Here is a 22,473-nt window from a genome sequence, read left to right on the forward strand (position 1 = left end):
TGTATGTTGTTTCACGTGTTTTTTCTAATTTATCACTTAACAGATTTTTCCACTTTCAGAAACTTTCTCTTTGCCATATATAACTATGCCTATGACATTTAATAAAGAACATTAGAAAAAAATACTTCAGCTTGCAGGAAACTTGCATTCAGAAGTTCAGTACTCCTGGAACGAACATGGTCTCCTTTCAGAAACAGATGATACTATTCTTCCGCAAACAAAACACATATCTCACTGAGGACCCAGGATTAGCTGTAACAAGCCACCACACGCACTTAATATCCTTACACCTATCTCCAGAGTTCATGAAGATTCATACTGTTAGCTGCAAATCTCTTTCTCTAATACAGAAAGATCCAAACTGACCAGGTAAGATCAGCTGAAGGTATGCAGAATGCCCATCTCTCCACTGTCAGTTTTGATTCCTGATTTTCAAGACCAGTAAGAATCCCATTACACATATGTAAAGGTCTTTCAAGAGGTCCATGTAACTACACTCACCTGTGCTTTCTCTCGCTTGGCTCGAAGTAGCGTATCCTGATAATGCTGTGCTACCTTTGGGGCTACACCCTCCAATTTTGCTGCAGGAATCTGTAAGGCTTGAATAGTCTTCTTGCTGTCCCCTTCATCCAGAGCTTCATTGATAAGACCAATTGCCAAAATCCCTAGGGAGGAAGGCATAGGGAGAGAAAGACAAAGTTCCATTTTTGGTCAACAATAATTGCTTCAGAAGAAAAGTGCAGTTAGTCCTTCCTAAACCAAGTATCAGCCAAGAACCGCAATATTTTTAACAGAAAACATTATTTACTAGTAAAGAAAGCAAGACTATTTTTCCACCTTAAAGTAGTCATAATTCCTGGGCACGGTAATTAAAAAAATAAAGTTAAAAAGAAAAAAATCACTCAGGGAGACCACAGGCAGGGACAAAATTGAGTCCTCAGACACACAGTTCCGAGTCACTAGAAGAGAATTATCAAAGCCCAAATGGCCAGAGTTTACAATATTCCAAGGTTCTGGCTTAACCAGAAAGAAATTTTCACAGGAAGCTAAAGATTTGCATGGAATATCATTTAAAAACACGATAACTTCATATTTTAGAAAACTCTTTTATTAAGGATGTATGTAGTATTAGCTGCATCATCAGAGATGTGGATGCATCTTACTGTTAGCTAAATGCAAACAGTACATCATACATGTCCTATCTACAGCAACAATCTCCTGCAAACCACAAAATAACTCAGGTTGAGATGGATCCTAGATTTATCTAGTTCGATTCCCTGCTTAAAGAAGGATCCAATCATGGTTTGATCTCAGAACAGAGAGATCTTTTAGAAAAAAGAAAGGACTCAGTGTGAGGATTTCCAGCTTCGGTTATTGTATTCAAAGATTTGGGATTCTTCCGCAAAAGAAAGACTCACAAAACAGAAGATTATGCAAAAACTAGAACATCTTAGGAAAGTGATTCCATTTGGACGGAGTAGAGATCAGAGAAAAATACATGTTGAGGACGTCGCAAGAACCGCATCGCTAAAATGATAGCAGGGTTCCTACCAAAAACCAGATACGATAACTTAGGAAAGGGCATAGAACCTCAGTAGTAAATCTCTCTGATTAGTTTGCTAATGTGGACATGGCATATTCCATGGAAGAGCAATATGTTACAGCTCTTCACCGGAAAGCATTTTTTAATTTGACACTATTTACAAGCATAGTGGAAATGAAAAATATATATGGTCATATATCTTGAGGACCTTCTCAGACTAATTTACCTTATTCATAGAGAGGGGATAAAAAGTATCTTTGCATAAGGGCATATATGAAACAGGCCAAGGAATTAAGAAATTTCCCAGAAGAAAAATTTATCTCATTACAGGATTTTCTGCACTTTCTTTACAGCATAAGGAGTGTTAAAAGGAACAGGATGTTGGGACTGCATAAACTATTAGAACTGCACTGTGATCTCTTACATACTATGAACATAGCACCAGTGTGTGCATTCACAGTGTGGGTCCCTGTTTGTGTGGTTTTAACAAATCTGCTCATGTGACCGAAACAGGAAACCTAGTGTCTATTTGGAGAAGCAGCAAACAAGTTAACCAAAACAGGAGGCTTTTAATTTAAAATTTAACCCTCTCTAGAGTATAAGCTTTCCAAGGTGAAACACAAGACACCAAGCATACAACAAGGAGTGGCAGAAGACACCTGTTTGTCTCAGTGCAAAACATAAACTTCAGCATCACCTCCACACTTGTGACAAATCTCTCCTGCCTTACGATGCAAGGCTTTGAGCTAAATATTACACAGATGGCTTGAAAACAAGTGATACCCAGGAGGTTTTCAGTACTGGTCATCAACAAAAGTTAAGATCCCTTAATGAAACTGAGAAAAAAAAATAGAAAATTAAAACTATCTGAAACAGAACCTCAGAAGGATCTACCTAAGAATTGTTTAATTCTGCTATTTTTAAGGACTCCTTTATCTCTGCTCTGGATTTTAAATCAACTAATACTGCATTAGAAAAAGAAGAATTACTCATATTTTCTGTTTTGCTGAAATGTTCATAAGTACGCTAAGTTCCAGTCTTTTATCACTGCTAAAAGACATTTATTAACATAAATACTACTGAAAAATAGAAATTTAAAAAATGTAGGGCTAGAGGCATAGAAGTTAGGTTAACATTCACAATTTTCAGCTTGCATCAGTATTTCTTTCCTTCACGAGTACTTAAGTTTTGCTACTCGGACTTGCTGCACAGAACAGACATTAGAGATCATCTAGTTCCAAGCTCTTCTGCCACGGGCAGGGACACGTTCTGCTAGACTAGGTTGCTCCAAGCCCCGTCCAGCCTGGCACTGTACATGTATGTATACACTACACCTCTTCCTGTTCTCTTCAATCTAGGGCTACTGAGCAAATGCCTGTGAGTGCAATGCATTAGTGGTGATTCCTGGATCACACCTTTTACATAAATACAAAGAACCAGGTGTCCATGCTCCAGGTCAATAAGCCCTGCAGTGGAGTACTGGCAGTGTGAACTGCAGTGCACGACACACAGGGTACATCTGAAAGATTAGCTCTGGCAGCATGCTCCTGGTGAGAGCTCAAATGCTCCCCACACCCAGAGAGCTAGAGTCTCACCAGTGAGCTGTGCTGGACGCTTGTAACTTCTGAGGGATTTTGCACATCTTACAGTAGGGGATTTTCTTTTGCACTTTACCAATATTCCATATCAAAAGGCAACAACTGTGCAAGCATACTCTTCTTTTACCAGTCAGAATGTCAGTTAGCAGTCATTTCAGCTTTTATAATACTGGTTTTAACAGCAAGAAGGCATACATAGTGTTAAAACCAGTATTGTAACAGCTTCTAATGTTCTGATGGAACTAACACTAAGCAAAGTAACGAACCTACTAAAAGATCAGCATTTCCCATTACAACCCTAACTTGAGATTTAGGTCCCAGTATCTGGAACTTAGAATTTGAATGGTACCAAACTGATAATACGTTCTTTGAAAAAGCTGTATCAAATGTTTTAAGCAAAAACAATAAGTAACTGTGGAACAGAATGCATTTCAGAATAAACTTTCTTGGGTATCTGTTGATTTATCACTGAATATAAGTAACTGAAAAAGCTTGTTTATTTGGTGCAGTATTTGTAATACTGATCTTCAAAGAAGCTGTAATTTGGAAGTAGTGTTAATACAGCCAGGAGTTAAAGGACTGAGAACAAGACCTGGAAATAAACTCATCTTTCTGTTGTTCATTCAAGTTTCTCATCCACTACAGAAATGCATCTAGTATCATTACAGACCTGAAAGTCATCAACAAAAGGTGAATAGCTTATCTTGCATATGCAGGTCAAATTATCCACAGATAAAGAGTAGAGGATCTTGGACTGAGGCTGTGGAACTTCCACTAAATACTGCAAAGGTAAAAAGGCCAAAGCACATTCAAAAGAAGGAATAAAAGGAAGAAGAGGAAAATCTGAACAGGGCAAAGTTGCAGTCAAAGAGAGAATAAGACTTCAAGCAAAATATCTTCTACTGAACGCAGCAAATTAGGAAGGAGGATTGAGCACTCCGAGTTGTAGCATGGGCTACAACTAACAGAGATTTTGGTAACACTAGTTTTCACTAAATTTGGGGGATTGAAACAAAACTAGAAGATTCTAGACAAATCCTAGACACTGACATCAGAAAACGCATTTTCAATCCAAAAAAGGGTTGAAATTTACACCGGAATAAACAGTTTTGAGATATTGACTTCAATACCACAAACACTCCTGATTGCCTGCAGTCCTGCAATCAAGACTTCTGTATTACAGACCACCAAGTCTTGTTCAGAAATAAGACCTTTCTAGATATCTAACATATGACACAACTGTAAGTCAATCAATTGTATTGACATGTACCTAATTTTAGCAGTCCTTATAAGCTAGGATCAGTCTAGCATGAATTGAGCAGAAAAACTTACTTTCATGTTCTTCATGCACAACTTTGTTCACATGATCAACACATGACTGGATATCATTCCACGTGATAAATTCATTTCCCTTTGCATTTGTTTGAGCCTTCAGCTTCATCAAATCATCAATGTATCTGTCAAAAAACAAAACCCAAACCCAATAAACATCACATCACATCACAACAAGCTAGCCAGGGAACACACGACACAGCATGAGAATTGGTACACAAAGTGGGAGAGGTAACATGAGGGTTGAAACTAGAACAAATATGAAAAGGGGGAGAAAGGGGAAAGGCTGTGTGCAGGATGCTCAGCCCAAATGTGAAGTAGGTTCAAACAAACAAAATTGCCAAATAGAGAAAAGCACTAAAACACTGAATAACAGTCCAGGGCAAAGAAAATAGTGAGTGAGCTGGCGTAAGAATTAGTGACAACCTAATGGTATCACAATGGGGCTTTCACGTGAAATCCATGAGAAAGCATTGAGTGACAGCACAGAACTCAGACCAGTGAGAAATAGTAATTGCAAAAACAAGATGCAGGAGATAAGAGATTAAATCAATACTGTAATAAATAATGTAGAAACAATGTAAAATGTAAGAGAAGAGAAGAAAAAATTCATGAAGTCACAGAATATAAGAAACATCAAGAACATATATGATTCTTTGAAATATCCACCTCTGTGAGTTCTCATCCTCAATGTTTGTAAGCCCCGTGACAGGACTGCTCAGTTGTTTCCACACTGTATTCACATCCCCTGAATCCAAAGCCCTATTAATCAGGGCCACAGAAGACAGCATCTCAACAGCAACAGACAGTTCTGGATGGGTGAGGTTACCCTGCATACAAAGAGGACAGCAAATTAATTCTCTGTGCCCTATACAAACTATTGCCACAAATAGAAAACAACAGAGTAGCTGTCAAAACAGACATGTTACAAAGCAAAGGGACAACCTTTATGACAATGAAGCAGAAAGGTGAGTATTGTAAACAAAGCTAGAACACCAAGTAAGAGATTAAAGCAGAACCTTACAGGGCCAAGTAGCTCAAGATTTAGGGATTAAGCCACATCAGAACAGACTGAACATCAAAGCAGTTCCATGAAGACTCAAGACAAGTTTGTTCCAGAGAATGCATTTAACAGAACTGACTAGGTACACCCAGTGACCCATGCCAACTTCCAGAAATAAAGAGAAGGTGATACTTACTTCAGGGCTCTGTTGCTGTAAGGTAGCCAGCTCCCTTTGGTAAAGATCTGCAGCAAATGCATAAACCTCTGGTAACTGGGCCTCTGGATTCATCATTTCTGCCACAGTCTTCTCAGCATCACCCATTCGAATTGCTGAATTAATTCTGGCTACTGCTGCCAGTTCTAGAAGTTCAAAGAGCATACAGAATAAGGCAGGGAGACAGTTCAGACCCCCATAGTAACAGCATTTTCATCCTACTCAGATACTTAACTAGAAAAAGAATAATACCCCTAACTGTGGAGAAAGAGTCAAGCTTTCTGATCCATTAATCCCCGGTTAGTCTTCCGTTACTGAAGACAATTAAATACACAACGCTCACGTTTAACATTTGTTCACCTTTTTGTCTGGTTATCGAAGGACTGTTTTACCATTTCAGTACTGCGATAGTAAGAAGCCCCATTGCAAATTTTTGGATGGGTGAACAGTACCAACTTTCTCTTCCTGTTCACATCTACCCTGATCAAGGCAGTAAGAGGCACTCCATGGTGGGTACACCCTGTCTAACTTCAAATGGCACAGTAGGTAAACAAACACAGACCTCCATGCTGAACAAGTAAGGTACTTCAAAGGCAGACAGCTACTTAATTCAGCATTCACTATTTTCCCCTTGTATTCTAAACCCTCTCTCCTCAAATCTCTAGTAGAGTCCTTTCTACCTATCACAGACTGAATTGCTCCTGCCCAGCCAGAGTGCTGCATGGTCCCAGAAGCATCAATCAAAAATAAGTCAGCCATCATGATCTGCATTTTCTTTGCATCCTGATATTCAGAAACAAGTTGAAGGTTCTGCAGCTCAAATCAAGGAAGATTTATGTGAATGGCCAGCACATAATCTAGCTTTCACACCCCTTGGAGCAATCCAGATTTTCTTCACTGATCTGCAGCACAAAAATTCATGCAAGCATTCTCTAAAAAGCGGTTATTTAAGGTGGAAGCAAAAATTCCATGTTTCTTATATTTCAAATTATATGCTGTTATCTCCAGCCACATTGTAACAGCTGGATAAAAGATACTACAAATCATTAGGGCAACCATCTCTCTAATGTTCTTAGCAGCTGTAAAGTACTTAAAGAACATTTGTATTGACCACTCATAATAGACCCAAATACTGTGCTGTCTCATTCTTTTGATCACACCCATGGTCACTTTGCTGCAATAATTCCTGCTGATCCTCACTTTGCTGGTACTGTTGTGCTGCCCTGTTAGCAGCATCCACTCCAAACTGCAACTCTTCCTTCTGCAGAGGACCTGTAAGGCCAGCCTAAAGAAAAAAGAAATATAAACCATGAGGTTGAAATGATGTCACCTTATTCACTTCAAATACCTCAATAAAAATACTCTGCTTTAACTTAAAATATTCTAATGCAATATAGCTTCTGCAAACAAAGAATGCCACATATGTAAGGAAGCCAGAAATTACTCTCCAGATTCTCAGTTAAGATGCTGAAAGACCATATGCGTACAACCTGACCCCTCTTATATTAGAAGTGCAGTCTCATGAACATAACAATTAAAAGCAAGACCCAGCTTCCAAAATTATAAAATATTTAAAACAAAGGTCATAACTTTGTGGGAAAATACTCCCCATACATGAGCTGCATGCTGATGTTAAATTTGTGTAGTTTGCCATGAAGAGACCTGTTAACTAATATTCCGTTTTACCTCTGAGCAACTAAAGAGTTAGCAAGACATCAAAATGGACAAGACGCAGCTTTGGCTTATACATACACGCTTCCTGGATTATATGGTACCACACAAGTACAAAAAGAACGTGAGATGGAGTCACCAGGGAGCAAGAGGGCTTGAATAACTTGGGCAGAATCATAAAATCATTTAGGTTGGAGAAGACCCCTAAAACCATTGAGTCCAACTGCACACCTAACACTGCCAAGTCCACCACTAAATCGTGTCCCTAAGCGCCACGCCTACAAGTGGTGTATGGTCATATTCTCCACAGTGAAAGTAGCTTATGCTTATCTGATAGGTGTTTACAAAACACAAATATCCACATTATTCAGACACTGACAATAGTAAAATGAGGGAGGACACACCTTAATTATAACAGTTTTATACACACAGAGGTTAGTATTTTAAGGTTTGGTCAAAGTATTTTAGTTATATATATACACACACATACAAACATTATATTGGCCTTTCACATGCAGACATAAAACCTAAATGGCAGATATGCTTACTGAATGCTTCCATCCCTCAGCACTAATTTTTTCTAACCAACAACACTAAACTGCAATGCAGGTATATAGCAAGTGATTAGTACACAGTGGTACAGTGAAAGGCAGAGGCAGGCAAAAACTTAACGAATCAGGGTAATCTACACTTTTCCATACCTCCTGTTTCTGTTGCCTATCACTCAAAAACTGCTTGAAATACCAGTCATAATTTTCTCGTAGCAATCCTCGGAGTCCCAGGGCTGGTGCTGCCAAAGCTTCATACAGTGCTAATGCATCTCCTCGTTCCAAAGCTAGGTCAATCTTTGATAAGGCTGCATGTGCTAGCAACAGTAAAATAGTTTTGAGAGAAACGTGAAATGAGGAAGTCCCGTGGTTTAGGTAACCTACTGCTCAGAAAGAAATACCCTTAGACCTGATAAGATAGCAAGCTAGGTATCAAATGGAAGACTTCCAGAGTCAATTACGAAGCGGTACTTGAAAAACGGTCTGATGGTTGGAAATAGCATGCATTATTCAAGATGAAGAACTGGAGGGGCCAGCAACATGGACAATCCATTTCCAAAAGGAAGGGTAACAGAAATCAGAGTAAATTCAGCTTACAACTATGTACTAATAATGAGTAAAAACAAACAAAAATAAAAACACCCTTCACCCCCAAAAAAAACCAAAACCAACCATACAACCAACCAAACAAAAAAAAAAAACAACAAAGTATCCCACAAAAACAGGGGAGCTGCCTTTAAATTTGGTCAGCATTACAGAAAAAGAGGAGCACAGATATAGTTTTGAAGTACTATTTTAATTAAGACTATTACTTTAACATGATACCTACTGTTCACTTTATTGATGTTTCCCTGAATCTCAGCTTGAGTCAGAAGTTCTTCATACACATCTCTCTCTCTATCTGAACTTTCTGAGGCAATCTGAAGATGAAATAAAAACTAATCAGTGCTTCTACAGCTCCCGTTGCCCTCACAGATCTTCTAACTGAAAAAGTCAGGGAGGAAAACTATTTACCTATATAGAGCTTGTGATAGGTCACAGACAGGCTACCTCTACGCTTCCAAAAAAAAGCCCTATATGTAAACACATCTAAAGTAACTACAGTCCAACTCCGATACAAACAGCCCAGAAACACCTTATTTCAATGTTATGCTTCTATATGAACACACAGTAGAGCTCCAGAACATGGAAAGCAGTATACAGAGCTAGGCTTGCATTATACAATGTTCTAAAACAACATGGTTCACTTCCAAGAGCATCAGTCAATTTTGCTCATTTCTTTGTTAGGAAAACACATCTATACTGTGTGAAAACAGAGGGATGCATCCCCAGCATAAAAAGGATTAAATGAAATCTGTATCTATGTGGCCCATATTTCAGACAGCTAAACAAACTAACACAGCCAACTGCTGCCTGTCTCCTATAATAAGAAGACAGGTTACTGGGGAACATACTAGAATATCACCAGGAGTAAGTCCACCTAACACTATACATACAGGGGTAGTAACACACATTCTGTGAATTCCCCCTATTTTACACTGCAATACAAAATAGCAATGCATGCAAATAGACGGTTTGAAAGAAGAACTGAGCTACCCTATTTTTAGCATTCTCCATCTTGTCTTGCTTTGCTCTGTAGAGTGTGTCTTGGTAAGTGGATTCCAGTTGATCATCGAGATTTATTAGCATGGCATTAGGGTTCTTCATTGCCATAAGAGTGTCAGCTGGAACCTGACGGTCAATTGCTTCATTAATGGCAATGACAGCAGCATGTACTGAAAAACAAGTCACAGTCTGCCAGTTAGTACCAAACAAATCAGCTTTGTTAAAAATCGAGAACTTATTTGAAAAGAGCAGAAGAATTATCTGGAAACGAACTGGAAAGCAAAAGAATTAACAAAGTACCTCTCATTTCATCATGGCTTTGTGTTCCAGAAAAAAACCAACAGCCTGCTTTCTAGTTATGATACTTTAAGTAGTTGAATCATGTTCCAGAAAGAAGAAAAAAAAATACAGAAGAGAAAGAACAAAAACATCTTCCCAGTCTTCCAAAAGGCCTATCAAAAGGACCGTACTAGACTTAAAACAGGGGGCATTAAAACCAACACTTAATTGATCTGCTGATTCGAATAATCAAACAAAACACTATTTTTCCTTACATGCTGCTTCATCCACAGAAAGCTCATTTGCTAGAATTCCTCCAATCTTGCTGAAGGCAGGCATCTGAATACCATACTTCTCCAGTTCAAGTCTCATATTACTGATTTCCTCCTCTGAAATATACATTAAAACAGTGTTACACAGGCTTAAATACATTAGCACTGCTATACTATTTGCTGCTAAAAAAAAATTAAGATAACTACAATAGACTGCAATTATCATTTAAATAATACTTTGAATATCATTCAGTAAGTGAAACAAATAAATGAAAACTAGTAAGACACTTTGCACACTTTCCTAAAATTTACATTTTTTTCCCAGAGACTCATATGGGAATATTCTGTAGTCTTTCTCACTAGAAAACAACACAAGACTCTCATGAGGAGCTGGAAACAGACTCCATTCTGAGGTACCTCAACTGTGGTTGCCAGCAGGAAAATGCACAGGCAGTAGTTTAGGATTTTCTTTTTCCCCACAGAGAGACTACACTGAGAAAAGTGAATGGAGGGTACCAAGATACACTAGGAAATAAAGTTTATATACCTTTTAAATCTGATGTGTGCCCTCAGGCAAAAACGTCACTAATGCAAGACACAGAATTTGACACTTTTGCAAAAATTAAGGAAGTGAAACCTTGAAGAGGCATGTGAACATGAGACTTTGTGCTGGCATCTCCTGCAGCCGATCAGCTGGCAAATGCTTCTTCAGCTGATGGCACCTCTAGTTTAAACTGTCACAGGAGGTCAGAACTGCTTACCAAGTTCAAAACTGAAAACTCCCAAGAGGATGGATGCAAGGCTTAAGCATCTTACAACAGTGACATTGTTACAACAAAAAAAGTTAGGACATTGTTATTTGCAAAAGTAGTGATTAGTGAACTGATGGCTATAGCTGCCTGGCTCAGAAGCATCCAAATCAAACCTTCTTCCTAAATTACTAGAAGTCCTCATAGCCATTAATGTTTAATTTAATTTGCATTTAGGGTATCAACAGTAACAATCAGTTCAACAACTGATCTAGTAGGGTATGAGATAAAGGCAGCACAGGAGTGTTGGGGGTTTTTTGTTTGTTTTTTTTACCTGTGAAGTCTACCTTGCCATATAAATCCTGAATCTGGGGGGCAAGACCCAGTTTGAAAAGGTACAGGCTAGAAAAGAAAATAAGCAAATAATTAGAACTAGTAATTTTTCTGTGTGGTTCTGACAATGATACAACTTTAGAACAGATTCAAGGACAAGTAAGCCAATGTAACAGCTGGTAATCATCAAGTGCGTGAGCTGACTCCCCTCTTCCCCCCTCAGCTGAACATAACTGGCCCACCACTCTGAAGTCTTCAGGGAATTACAGAATGGTTGAGGCCAGAAAGGCACTCTCAAGTTTGTCTTGTTCGAGCTCCCTTTTCAAACCAGGTCACGTTGGATCAAGTTCCCCAGGATCATGTCCAGATGGCTTTTGAGTATTGCCAGCGGTGGAGACCCCCAAACATTCCAGGGCAATTTGTGCGGGCAATTTGTGCCCCTCCTTGGTCGCCCTCACAGTAAACAAAGTGTTTCCTGATGTTGAGAGGAACTCTTCTGTGGTTCAGATTGTGCCAGCTGCCTCTTGTCATGTCATGGGACATCATCGAGAAGAGCCTGGCTTCACATCTTTGCATCCTCCCTTCAGATAGCTGCACACATTGCTGAGATTGCCATGGCCCCATCTGTTATCTACACTGAATAGTCCCAACTCTCCCAGCCTTTCCTGAAGGCGATCCTTCTTTCAGCTCTCTCCAGCATGCTCCTGTCCCTCTTATGCTGGGGAGCCCAGAACTGGACACAGGATTGCAGGTGTGGTCTCATCAATAGCGAGTAGGGGGGAAGTATTCACTAAGCTGATTTGGCTTATTAAAATGGGGTTAATGTATTCACCTAGGCCTCACAAGAAATGTAACTGTTACAAAGAAGGGATGAATCCATACAGCTAAGTACAGATGGGATTGAGAAAAGTGAAGCAACTCCTCTAGTTTTTGCCTGTCGCGCCAGCTCAGCACGATCATAGAATCACATAAAGGCTTGGGTTGCAAGGGACCTTAGAGATCATCTAATTCCAACCCAGCCCCCTGCCATGGGCAGGGACACCTTCCACTATCCCAGGTTGCTCCAAACTCCATCCAACCTGGCCTTGAACACTTTCAGGGACGAGGCAACCTGTGCCAGTGCCTCACTATCTTCTTGGTTAAAGAATGTCTAGCTCTAACTGAGAGGGTGAAAGGGTGAGAACTGGAATGGAAAGGCAGAAGTCACAACATACTTGACTGATTCTTTTTCCTTTGGCATCTCATTTGGCCACTGCCCAAGACAAAATACCAGCTTCATGGATCTTTGCTCTCACCTGGCAACACTGTTCTGTTAGAAAACTTGCCTTCATCTAGCCTTCAGTTTAGCTCTCTCTCCTCTCACCTTTCAGCTTTGCAGAAAGATTTCAGAAGCAATCAGATTTTCTGTCTGGTAAGGTATGCCTTACCTGAGTGCATGAATACAATAGATACAGCGTGGCATGTTCTTGCGATCATAGATATCTGTAGTTTCTGGGTAGAATATCTAAAGACAAAACAAGGTTAGCAGCCTGAATGATATTCACTCTATATAGCCAAATCATATCAGTCCAATTCTTCTGCACTACAGTAATGAAACAGTCCACGAAACAAAACTCTTCAAGCTTCTCTGCCCTGGACCAACGTTTCTCCTGCCTGAAGTGCCAATCCTGCCTTTTGTTTCTAACACCCACACCCAAAACAGAGCTCCCCTTTTCCTGCCAAGTTCTACACATGTGAATAGGTAGACCCTTTCTTCTGTGTGTGCACCAAGATACTGGGTCGTGACTTTGGTGAAAGCCAAGAGATGAAAAAAATAATTACAGCAGAAAAGAGAAAAGAGGATTTTGTTTGGATTAAATGGGATTGAAAAGCAAGAGAAGAGAGAGTTTCAAAGGGAAACGCAGACCAGCACTGAGGTGCTCTGCATACTGCATTTTCAGTTACCTGGACCCAAAAGCTTTCAGACGGTCTCAAACACAAACGTCCTCAAAGTTTAACGAAAGGGGTTAATACTGGAAGTCGCAATTAGTTCAGAAGTACTGAAAAGATACGTTATTTTCTAGCTATCGGAAGGTTCCTTGCTGTTGCCTATGAGCACAAAATAGCATTGCTCTTTCTGTAAAGACAAGAGCAACTGGAGGACCCTCAATTCCACAGCATCAGTTCCCTGGCTCTTCTGCACGAGAAAATACTTAAAGCAATGGTAATTTTTGTAAATGTACTGGACCCCAGCACAGTTTCTTTAACATCTTCTCACACATTTATTTCGACCCAAAATCCACTTACATCTGATACTCTTACCTCATACCTGGCACTTAACATCTCTCTAACTCCTCCTCGTTTATTTTCACCTAACCACCCTAACAGCATATTTCAGTATTTCCTAATCCCAAAGGCGTTTCTGTAAGATCGTCATAAATCCCATGAAGGCTCAACCAGTTAATCACAAGTTATTTAAGAAACTTTGCCAAAAATGAAGTGTTTAATTTTCAAGCACATATGCAAAGAAAACATACACCAGATTAAACTGCGCAATGCTGGTTTTGGTGAGATTAAGCATAACATGGTTTACGAAAAACCTTGGCTATAAACCCAACACTACCACAGTTCCATATATATATTCAGGCAACTGTGTTTATTAGCTCAGGGAAGTTTATCTAGCCATTTCTCTAGTCAAGCCAACAATTCATATTTCATCAAGTTACACTAGGAACATTTCAACTTGATATGAAAATTTCACAGGGAAATCTGAAAAAATGAAGAATGTAGTATTTTCTGTTGTGCTCCTATTTTTAGCATAGATTTCTAAAAAAACTTCCACAATCAAACTGTAGCTCAGATACTGTTCAAAAGAATGCAAGGCAAGAACAATGTAATGCAGATGTCATGCAAGATTAGTAATAATAAGGATACAGTACAGAAGGATTAATTATTTTACTCCTAATTGTTCTCACACACATAGCAGAATGAAATCTTCCAGCAAGTTTTAGGAGAGAGTTTCTACAGGGACATAAATCTAGAATTAACTAGATTCGGTGTGCTGATTTTTGTACAACAGCAAATGCTTCCACAGAACACAAAGCTTTTCTGAGATTATTTATTTATTTGCATGTACAACATAGAAGTTACCTTGGGGAGACCAATCTCAGACATGGCATTCAGCCACTGGATTACATTATCTGTGTGTCGGAAGTGGAGACCGGTTGCCTGAAATAAAAACAGGCAGAAACAAGAGGGAGAGCAGTAAGAAACAAAATATCACAGCTGCCAAGAACAGCAGGGAGGTTCATTAAGACTGATGGTGAAAACAGCACTTTTACAGAAGTCAGAAGTCTTCTACACACACTTATATTGACTGTTTACAACAAATTATTTCACCTAAGTGCAAGTTTAGATACAAAGCTAAGAGTCCACCTAGTCCCTCACTTAATCATTATTCTAGAGTGAAAGCAGAGTTTTTAAGGTAAGACTAATATAAACTAACTTTCTGCTTATTTTCTCATACTGCCTCCATGTGTACATATTCCTGTTTTAGATGTCTCTCTAAAGAAATATCCATGGTCAATAGCACTCACCTTATATCTAGTCTGTTCCCTGTCATAGATTTTTTTCACAGAAACCACCTTAGGGGAGAAAAAGTTTCCAAGTTTGGCCAGGTAGACTCCATTTCTCAATCCTTCTTCCAGCTCTGTTGTGGCAGGCAGCTCCTCATTCAAACAGGCCTCCATCCATCTGGAAGTGCAAGAACAACAAAGCTGGTCACACGAGTGTATTTCCAATTTGTGAACACAACCCCTTGCTAAACAAGCTTCATGCTGCTACTGCTGTCATACTCAAGCATACTGTTCATTTAACAATAAGGGTTGAAAACGGATATAACACTATCACAGAATCTGTGTCATTAAAATGCTAGTCAGTAACACTTCAAACAAAATATTAATGAGAAGTACAGAGTCCATCAGCCAGAGTTTCAAAAGTAATTAAGACACAATCTCATCTTCATGTTTCTCCTCCAGCCCATGATTTAGTTGGTACTGGTCTAGACATAGCAGCCATCTTGTCCTTTTAACTAACTTAAACCTTCCTCATGAGTGCAGGCTTATCTCACAAGCATTTCTTTACTCTCATTAAGTATTTCCTAGTTATTTCATGACTTTGTGCCACTTACTCAAGCTCTTTTAACTGATGTCACAGACAAGCCCTACAGTGTTCACAGAAGCAAAGAACGGTTTGGACGGGACAGGACCCTAAAGTTCATCTCATTCCACCCCCTACCACAGGCAGGGATACCTTCCCTTAGACTAGATTACTCAGAGCTCCACCCAGCCTCGCCTTGAACACTTCCAGGGATGGGGCTTCTCTAGGCAACCTGTTCCAGTGCCTAACCCCCCTCACAGTAAAGAATTTTTTTCCTAATATCTAATCTAAACCTACACTCTTTCAGTTTGCTGATGTTGTCATCAAGTCTATCTTTCTATGTATTTTCTCCCACTCTATTATACATTTCAAAAACAGGGAAAAAAATGGAACAGGCATTCCTCTCCTCATAACAACTCATTTTCCTTTATCTTCTTGCCTTCCATCTCATTTATGGTGTCACGGATCCTCATGACAAAAATAAAGAATACAGCAAATAATTTGAAAAATCACTGTCCTCAAAACAGAGGTATTTCTTCTGTACAAGCTATTGGAGGCTGTATACTGCAAGCTCAGCTACAGTTTCTTCTAAAGATGACCTGCTCCCTGGCTGCTGTGTTCTGTAAAAAAGGGAGCTGCACAACCACAGGCCACTTTCTAAAGCATTTTACTTAGAGGATGCCTCACTTGCAGCTGAACTCTAAAGCTCTTACAGGGCAGATGAGCCTTGGATCAATTAAGATCACAGAAAAGCGGCTTTCAAGACAAAAGTGGCCCGGAACAGCAACAGTCCGCACTATAAAACAGAGCTGACAGTGTAACATAAATGAAGTTAATAATTTGGCTCATGGGGATGATAAGCCCACATCACTGGGACTGATCTGAAACACAGGCAAGCAAACAATCCTGCTTGAAAACAAAGCACTTTAAATCCCAAAGGAGACATGATTACACTATGGACTGCAGCGTGAGCCCAAGAAAAGCAGCTTGCAACCCAAAGCAGGACCCAAAAAAGCAAGAAGGAGTAGCGTTTATCAGGAAGAAAAAGGTTCTGGGAACACCTGGACAACTTCTCTATATAAGCTACAAAAAACCCTCATTCTTCTGAAAACTACTATTTTCCCAGGGTTTGCTGCTTTCCTCTCAAAAAACTTAGTTGCTTTTGAACATGAAGTGCTAGAAAAATGCAGATAAGCAACTGAATACGTGATAGAGAGAAAGTATAACATAAGTTTAAAAATTCCGCATCATTACCCAAAAGACACTGTCACTGGCATATCACAGACCATTATAACCAAAGACTCCTAAGAGGACACAGAGCTACTCAAACCCTGGAAGAGTCTTAATCATATCAACAGCTTTCATAGTACCTTCCCAACTACCTTACTGGGAAAACAAACAAAAAAAACCCCCACCACCCACTTTGTTCAGACTAGAAGACCTCAAAGGGAAGTAGAAGTGACAGGTGACCAAACCATTAAATTAATGCCTTACAGAAGGACACAGAGACAGTGAGTTCTGTTTAAGCATTTTGATAAGATAAATAGCCCATAATTAGAACATAAGCTGTCTCAATGTACTCATATCTGTTTCAACAGGTTCCTAAATGGGTGTTAATATAAGTACAAAACTAGAGCAATTTACATACAATAACGCTCCCCCTTGGTGTAGCACTGCTTAACCATTTGCCAGGCCAGAAGACAAAGCTATGTTTGCAGAAAACATTATCCAGTACCTTTCTTATTTAAAAGCCCACATACTTGTATTAAAATTAACACCTGTCATTGTTTAAAGGCAGAAATAAATGTGGAATTTCCAGGTGAGCAAGAGGAATGTATTTCTCAATGAGGGGGGAACCTGGTTGATGGCAACAACCTCTACTCCCTTTAGACATTAGGCATTAGAACAATATGCCACCGATAAGCTTTTCAGAGAAACCTGGAAAAGATGCCAAGGAAAAGATGCACGGCCATTGCAGCATCATAGCAGAGGGAAAAGTGGCCAGAGGGAAAGGGCAGCACCTTCTTTCCCCCTCCCCAACAGGGTCTGCATAAGCCATCGGAAAGAATGCACAAAGCTATGGCTGAAAGGTTTTTTCACCGCTCAGTATTGACAACATCACAGGTATTTTTTGGACAAATCATACTACTCATTTTATTGAAAGAAGAGGAATCTCATGCTCCAGCAGATCGTTCATATGTAGACACTATCTCAAACCTCTTTAGTTGAGTTACAATTGCAGACTTAGCAGACATTCTCATAGAGCACAAAAAGAGAAAACTTGGGAGACAGCCTCAGCTCTTCATCCGGTTCACCTGAGCAAGGATGTTAGACACAGGTGGAAAAATCCCCAACAAAAACTTCTCTTTAGAATAACTTATTCTATCAACTCTGAACAAATCAAGGAATCACCTCAGAAGATTGAAGATCTCTCAGAGAGGTAATAACAACCAAGTAAATAAATTTATCACATCAGGAGTGTTCTCTTCTAGAAAAGTAGGTGGCTATTTAAATGTCTTTCAGTAAGGTTTGTACAGGAAGAGTCACAATCTCTCAAATGGAGAGCTAAGAAAACAAGCACTGCCCACAGCTAAAAGGTCCCAGAACATTCTCATTATGCACACAGTTCAAAGATACTAAAAAGCAAAGAATTAATGAGTAACACAGGCCAGATTTTTTCCAGTGATTGACATACTCTCCCTGGCAACAATCAGCTGAACCAAAGACCTTATTAATACTCTAGCATTTAAATCTTTACCCTCAGCCCTCCTTCTTAAAAGTAAGTATGAGGTTCCTCTTTCCTCCCTTGCAAACACTGCCAACAACCTGTAAAAATTGCCTTAGCTGCTCTTGCTGATAAGATACTACCATGTTTGCCAAAAAGATTTGTCATTTGTCCTAGAGAGCTTTCAGATGAGTACTAAGCCAACAGTCATGAGGACCTTAATTATCATATACTCAGAACCATCTTTCAAGCTAATTGCCATCATCACTTTCCATTAGAAATTAAATAGGCCTAAATGCTTGGAAGTTACAGCATCAATGAAGTTACCACACCTTAAGACTAACTTAATTTCTTGTAAATAAGGGTTATTAAGGAGCACTCCATAGTACCAATACTCAAGAACTGTTAATGACAACTATTTGCTTTGGTTATTTTGGGCTGCTCTCTTCTTACATTACATACAATATTCCTTCAGAAACCACCCTCCAAACAGAAAAACCCTCCTCTCCAAACTGAATTCCGTACAGTTGTTTCTTTCCTCCTCGCCTGCCTTTCATTACTATTTCCAGTGAGTCATTAAAAAAGTATCTAAAGTAAAGCAAAGTGAAGCAAAGATCGTGGTATTCCACCACTGTCCTCTTCCTACCTCTCTCCACCCACTTCTCAGAAAAATACAGTTCTGAATGTGCATTCCAAGACACTTCCAGTCCAGACAGCCACTCCCTGCCAACTGCATGAGGTCATCAATGAAACAGTACAAGATCTGTAGAGAAATATCTCCTCAAGTGCAAACAGGAGCCGATAAAAGCACCAGATAAAGTGGTGAGAGTTAAACAGAAGGTACTTCAACTTATAACTACTGATAATAAAATATTATCTATGAATATTCATGGCTATTCAATCCAATAGGAGACTTGCATTGTATCTGACAAAAGCAGAAAACAAACAAAAAGAAATCCACCACACACATGCAAAAAACCCAATAACCAACCCAAAAACCATTACTTGACCCAACTTACAAGTGGAAACACAAAGAAATAAAGAAAAAAGTCTTGATCAATCTGGAATAAAAAGAGGAACTCTGTTATGCCAAACAAGAATAAGTTCTGCTGTGTCAATTAGTGACCTTCTGACCCACTCACCTGATCTAGAGGGGTAACTTTTGGTGGGAATTATGTAAGTCATATTCAGTCAAATGCCAGTTTCTGGAATTCTGTGACTTGGATTATACGTGAAGATATCAGGACTCCTCACACACAAATACATTTACAAATACAAACATTTATGAAGGAGCTCATTTGCCTCTTGGCTCTGCAACTGTAGAAATCCAGTTGTACTTCAACGCTATAAATGGTTCAAAAATTTAAAAAAAAGTCCTCATTCTAAAGTTAGAAAATGAAAAAAATATTTCTGAAAGGAGTCATAAGTTTAAATTAAATATCAGGAAATCAAACAGATAGAATTCAGAATACTCAGACTGTCTCCCTTCTAAATGTGAAGACCTCATCAACAAGAGGAACACCTTCTTTGGCTTTACATTACAGGCTACTGACAAAATTGCTGCAGATGTTTTCTAAACATAACTAATTCCATCTTTAGATCTTTTTCAGCATGCAATGCTAACCAGCAAATATTAAAGAGAGGATCATTGTGATCTGATAGATTAAATATAGACACAGGCCGTCCTGCAAAAAGCAAAATAGCTTTCACATATCACAACTACAGAATGTCTCATATCTAGTCTGTGAACAGTTCGAGATCCACCACATTATCTTTTTCTGTTATTTACAAAATTCTAGTAATTTCCTATGCTTCTGAGGTAATACAATTAATTGCTAATAAATTGCTGAAAGACACAAAACTGCAGCTGGACTGAACACACTCTGGACATTCAAATATGAATGCAAATGGAAATACCTTTAAAAGCTAAAAGAAATCCCATCCCAACAAGTCAGGTTTTCCTAAACTGGGGGCGGTGGGGAAGGAATGGGAAAAAAGAATGAGCTCAGAAATATCCAAAACAATCCCCACCTTTCTTTTTCTTTGAGGGACTCCTGAGTTACATTACAACTCTTGCTGCCTTGAGATTTACAATAAAACAAAGCAGCAATAAAACCACAGCAGTGGTTCACACCACCAGAACTGTGGCACTCTGGGCTATGTGCCACAGATTGCTCTACCACCTCATCCTCAGAATCCTCTGAGAGGTAGTGCCCTACAGCTTCAAAACCCATAGGAAACCTGTCTGTGTTTAATTTGCACAATAATTTAAGCAGGATTTAAATAAGATATTTTGCACACGACTTACTTACCTGAGGTACACTGAAAACCATACAAAAGTAAGTGAGAAAGCCTAATCCTGCTTTTCTCAAACTACCTTTCTAATACCTAGCGCTCTATCACAGCCCTGTTCTTAACCAAGGCTCATAAGACACATATTTTAACTAAACTACCTCAGTTCTTCCAAGTTCAGGTTAATAAGAGAAAAGAATCAGTGTAATTTATCCCCTTTTTGAAAAATCTGATTTGTAATGAAGAAGCCTCTTGAGACTAATCCTGTGTAAAAGAGCAACTATCACATTTCCTTCACAAAAAGATTTAAGTTGCACTATTTTAAGCATCTTCAAACAAGAGCTCCTACAGCAACTGATATCTACACCTTTACAGACCCTGATGAACCAGCTTTACAAGATTACTCACAGAATAAGCTTTGCAGAGCACTAACTCTAGATGTGTTTAATCTGTCTAGAAAGAGGTGTCCTCTGTAATTCTTCCTTTTCATTCTTCTGGGCACCCTACACCTCTGAAAATAAGAAACCTCTTGAAGCAAATATCGGATGACTATGCCAAATTCTGAGAGACAATGATATCCAGTCAAACACTTTCAAACTAAATGTGGGAAACCTAAAAAGATGAAGACCAGATTTTTTTTTCTTTTAACACTAGTTTTCTTGTAGGAAATCTAGCTCCCTGGTAAACAATTTAGGTTTATTTTTTGCTTCAAGACGGACAAGTCATCCCAGTCAAAAAAAAAAAAAGTGCTCCCTGCCTTAAGAGAAAGCATGGATGAGGGGGAAGGAAAAGTAATTTACAGAAAAGCATCAATAGGAAAGGCTCTTCAGACTCTACTACACAAGCACAAAGTATTAATTTCTTTCCATGATTTCATTAGTTTACACTAAGCCATCTTCCAATCTGTCAGAAAAAAGGGGATTACCACAAGAAGACAGACAGTACACTTCAATCCTGAACTGATTAGATCCACAATATAGAACAATCATCATCCTTTCCTTACTAAATAGGGAATATTTTCTACAAGAAAACCCCAAAATGAGAAAAAAACCCCATAGGGACAGATTCCATCCTGACTCACTCTAGAAGAAACACACTGCTCAGGCAAGTTAAACAGTTACTGGAAGCAGCATAATCTGGGCACTAAAATGCTTACACTATGCTAGGATATAATCCAGAATGAAAATATTTCCTACTATCACAGTGGAAACACATGGTACCATCACCCACAAAGTCAGATAAGGAAACAAGAGAGTCAACAATACTCTCGTTGCACTTGGAGAACTAAAATATTCCACTGTGAAAGACAAAGCTTGAAAAAGCCTTTGCCAGATTGCTAAGTGCTAATTTCATCATGAAAATGCCACAATACTCCAACAAGTACCCCACATAGGAAAAGAGGCTATCACACAACACTGATGAAGAATATTATAGTGCACCACCCTGACTTCTTGATAAGAACCACAAAAGAAGGTCTCTCGAGTTGCTTCTGTTCCAGATAAACATACCCTTACCCTTCTGCGAGCATGAGCTGTCATGTCACAACAGAACAGAGTATACTCTTTTATCTGCACTGCCACAGCTTTTCTATTGGACTACTGTGATTTGGAGACAAAAAAAAAAAAGCAAACCAATCCAAACAAACAAATAAACAAAAATAGAATACAAATCATAAAACTTGAAGTATTAAACAACACTTATTAATAAAGCCATTTCATTCAAGAATGAGGCATCTAGTTGACACACAGTACAGGAATCCCTCTATTCACAATCGTCATTTTAGCTCCAAATTTCATTTCAATGTCTTTCACAATCTTGAGCAACTTAATTGCACTCTGCCTCCCTTTCTCCAACTAGCAAGAATAATTCCTGTTTTGCAAGACTGTTGCACATTAACTGAAGTCAAAAACTGCTAAGTAACAAGAGAACAACAGTGACAGTGAAAAAAAAAACCAAGACAGCAGGGTGGAATACCACTAAATAAGAACAAGTTATTCCTCTGTTAATGCTTCTGATGTATGCTCCCTAGCAGACAGGTACTCCAAACAACTTCAAGAAATACTCAAAGTTACTGCACATTTGTTGTTACATCAGACAGTTCAGAAATCCAAACTTTTCTAAATTTTTCATTTCCGTATGAAATTAGGTGCTGTTGCTGTGTTAGGTATTTTT

At 39.0% G+C, this 22,473-nt stretch overlaps 1 protein-coding gene across 1 annotated transcript in view; it reads right to left on the reverse strand.

The window, feature by feature from the left end:
- IQGAP1 (IQ motif containing GTPase activating protein 1) overlaps positions 1 to 22,473 on the reverse strand; it is a 50,586-nt gene that overhangs the window by 23,938 nt on the left and 4,175 nt on the right. Inside the window, exons 3-15 of the mRNA XM_017836197.1 lie at positions 14,723 to 14,879; positions 14,277 to 14,354; positions 12,575 to 12,651; positions 11,149 to 11,216; positions 10,069 to 10,182; positions 9,506 to 9,684; positions 8,739 to 8,829; positions 8,063 to 8,226; positions 6,891 to 6,975; positions 5,673 to 5,836; positions 5,143 to 5,303; positions 4,474 to 4,598; positions 502 to 665 (exon numbers count right to left, since the gene is read on the reverse strand). Coding sequence (XP_017691686.1) covers positions 502 to 665; positions 4,474 to 4,598; positions 5,143 to 5,303; positions 5,673 to 5,836; positions 6,891 to 6,975; positions 8,063 to 8,226; positions 8,739 to 8,829; positions 9,506 to 9,684; positions 10,069 to 10,182; positions 11,149 to 11,216; positions 12,575 to 12,651; positions 14,277 to 14,354; positions 14,723 to 14,879 — 1,627 coding nt within the window. The remainder of the gene's footprint in view (positions 1 to 501; positions 666 to 4,473; positions 4,599 to 5,142; positions 5,304 to 5,672; positions 5,837 to 6,890; positions 6,976 to 8,062; positions 8,227 to 8,738; positions 8,830 to 9,505; positions 9,685 to 10,068; positions 10,183 to 11,148; positions 11,217 to 12,574; positions 12,652 to 14,276; positions 14,355 to 14,722; positions 14,880 to 22,473) is intronic.

This window comes from Lepidothrix coronata, unplaced genomic scaffold, assembly GCF_001604755.1.
Source record: "Lepidothrix coronata isolate B3197 unplaced genomic scaffold, Lepidothrix_coronata-1.0 Scaffold272, whole genome shotgun sequence".
NCBI lineage: Eukaryota > Metazoa > Chordata > Aves > Passeriformes > Pipridae > Lepidothrix > Lepidothrix coronata.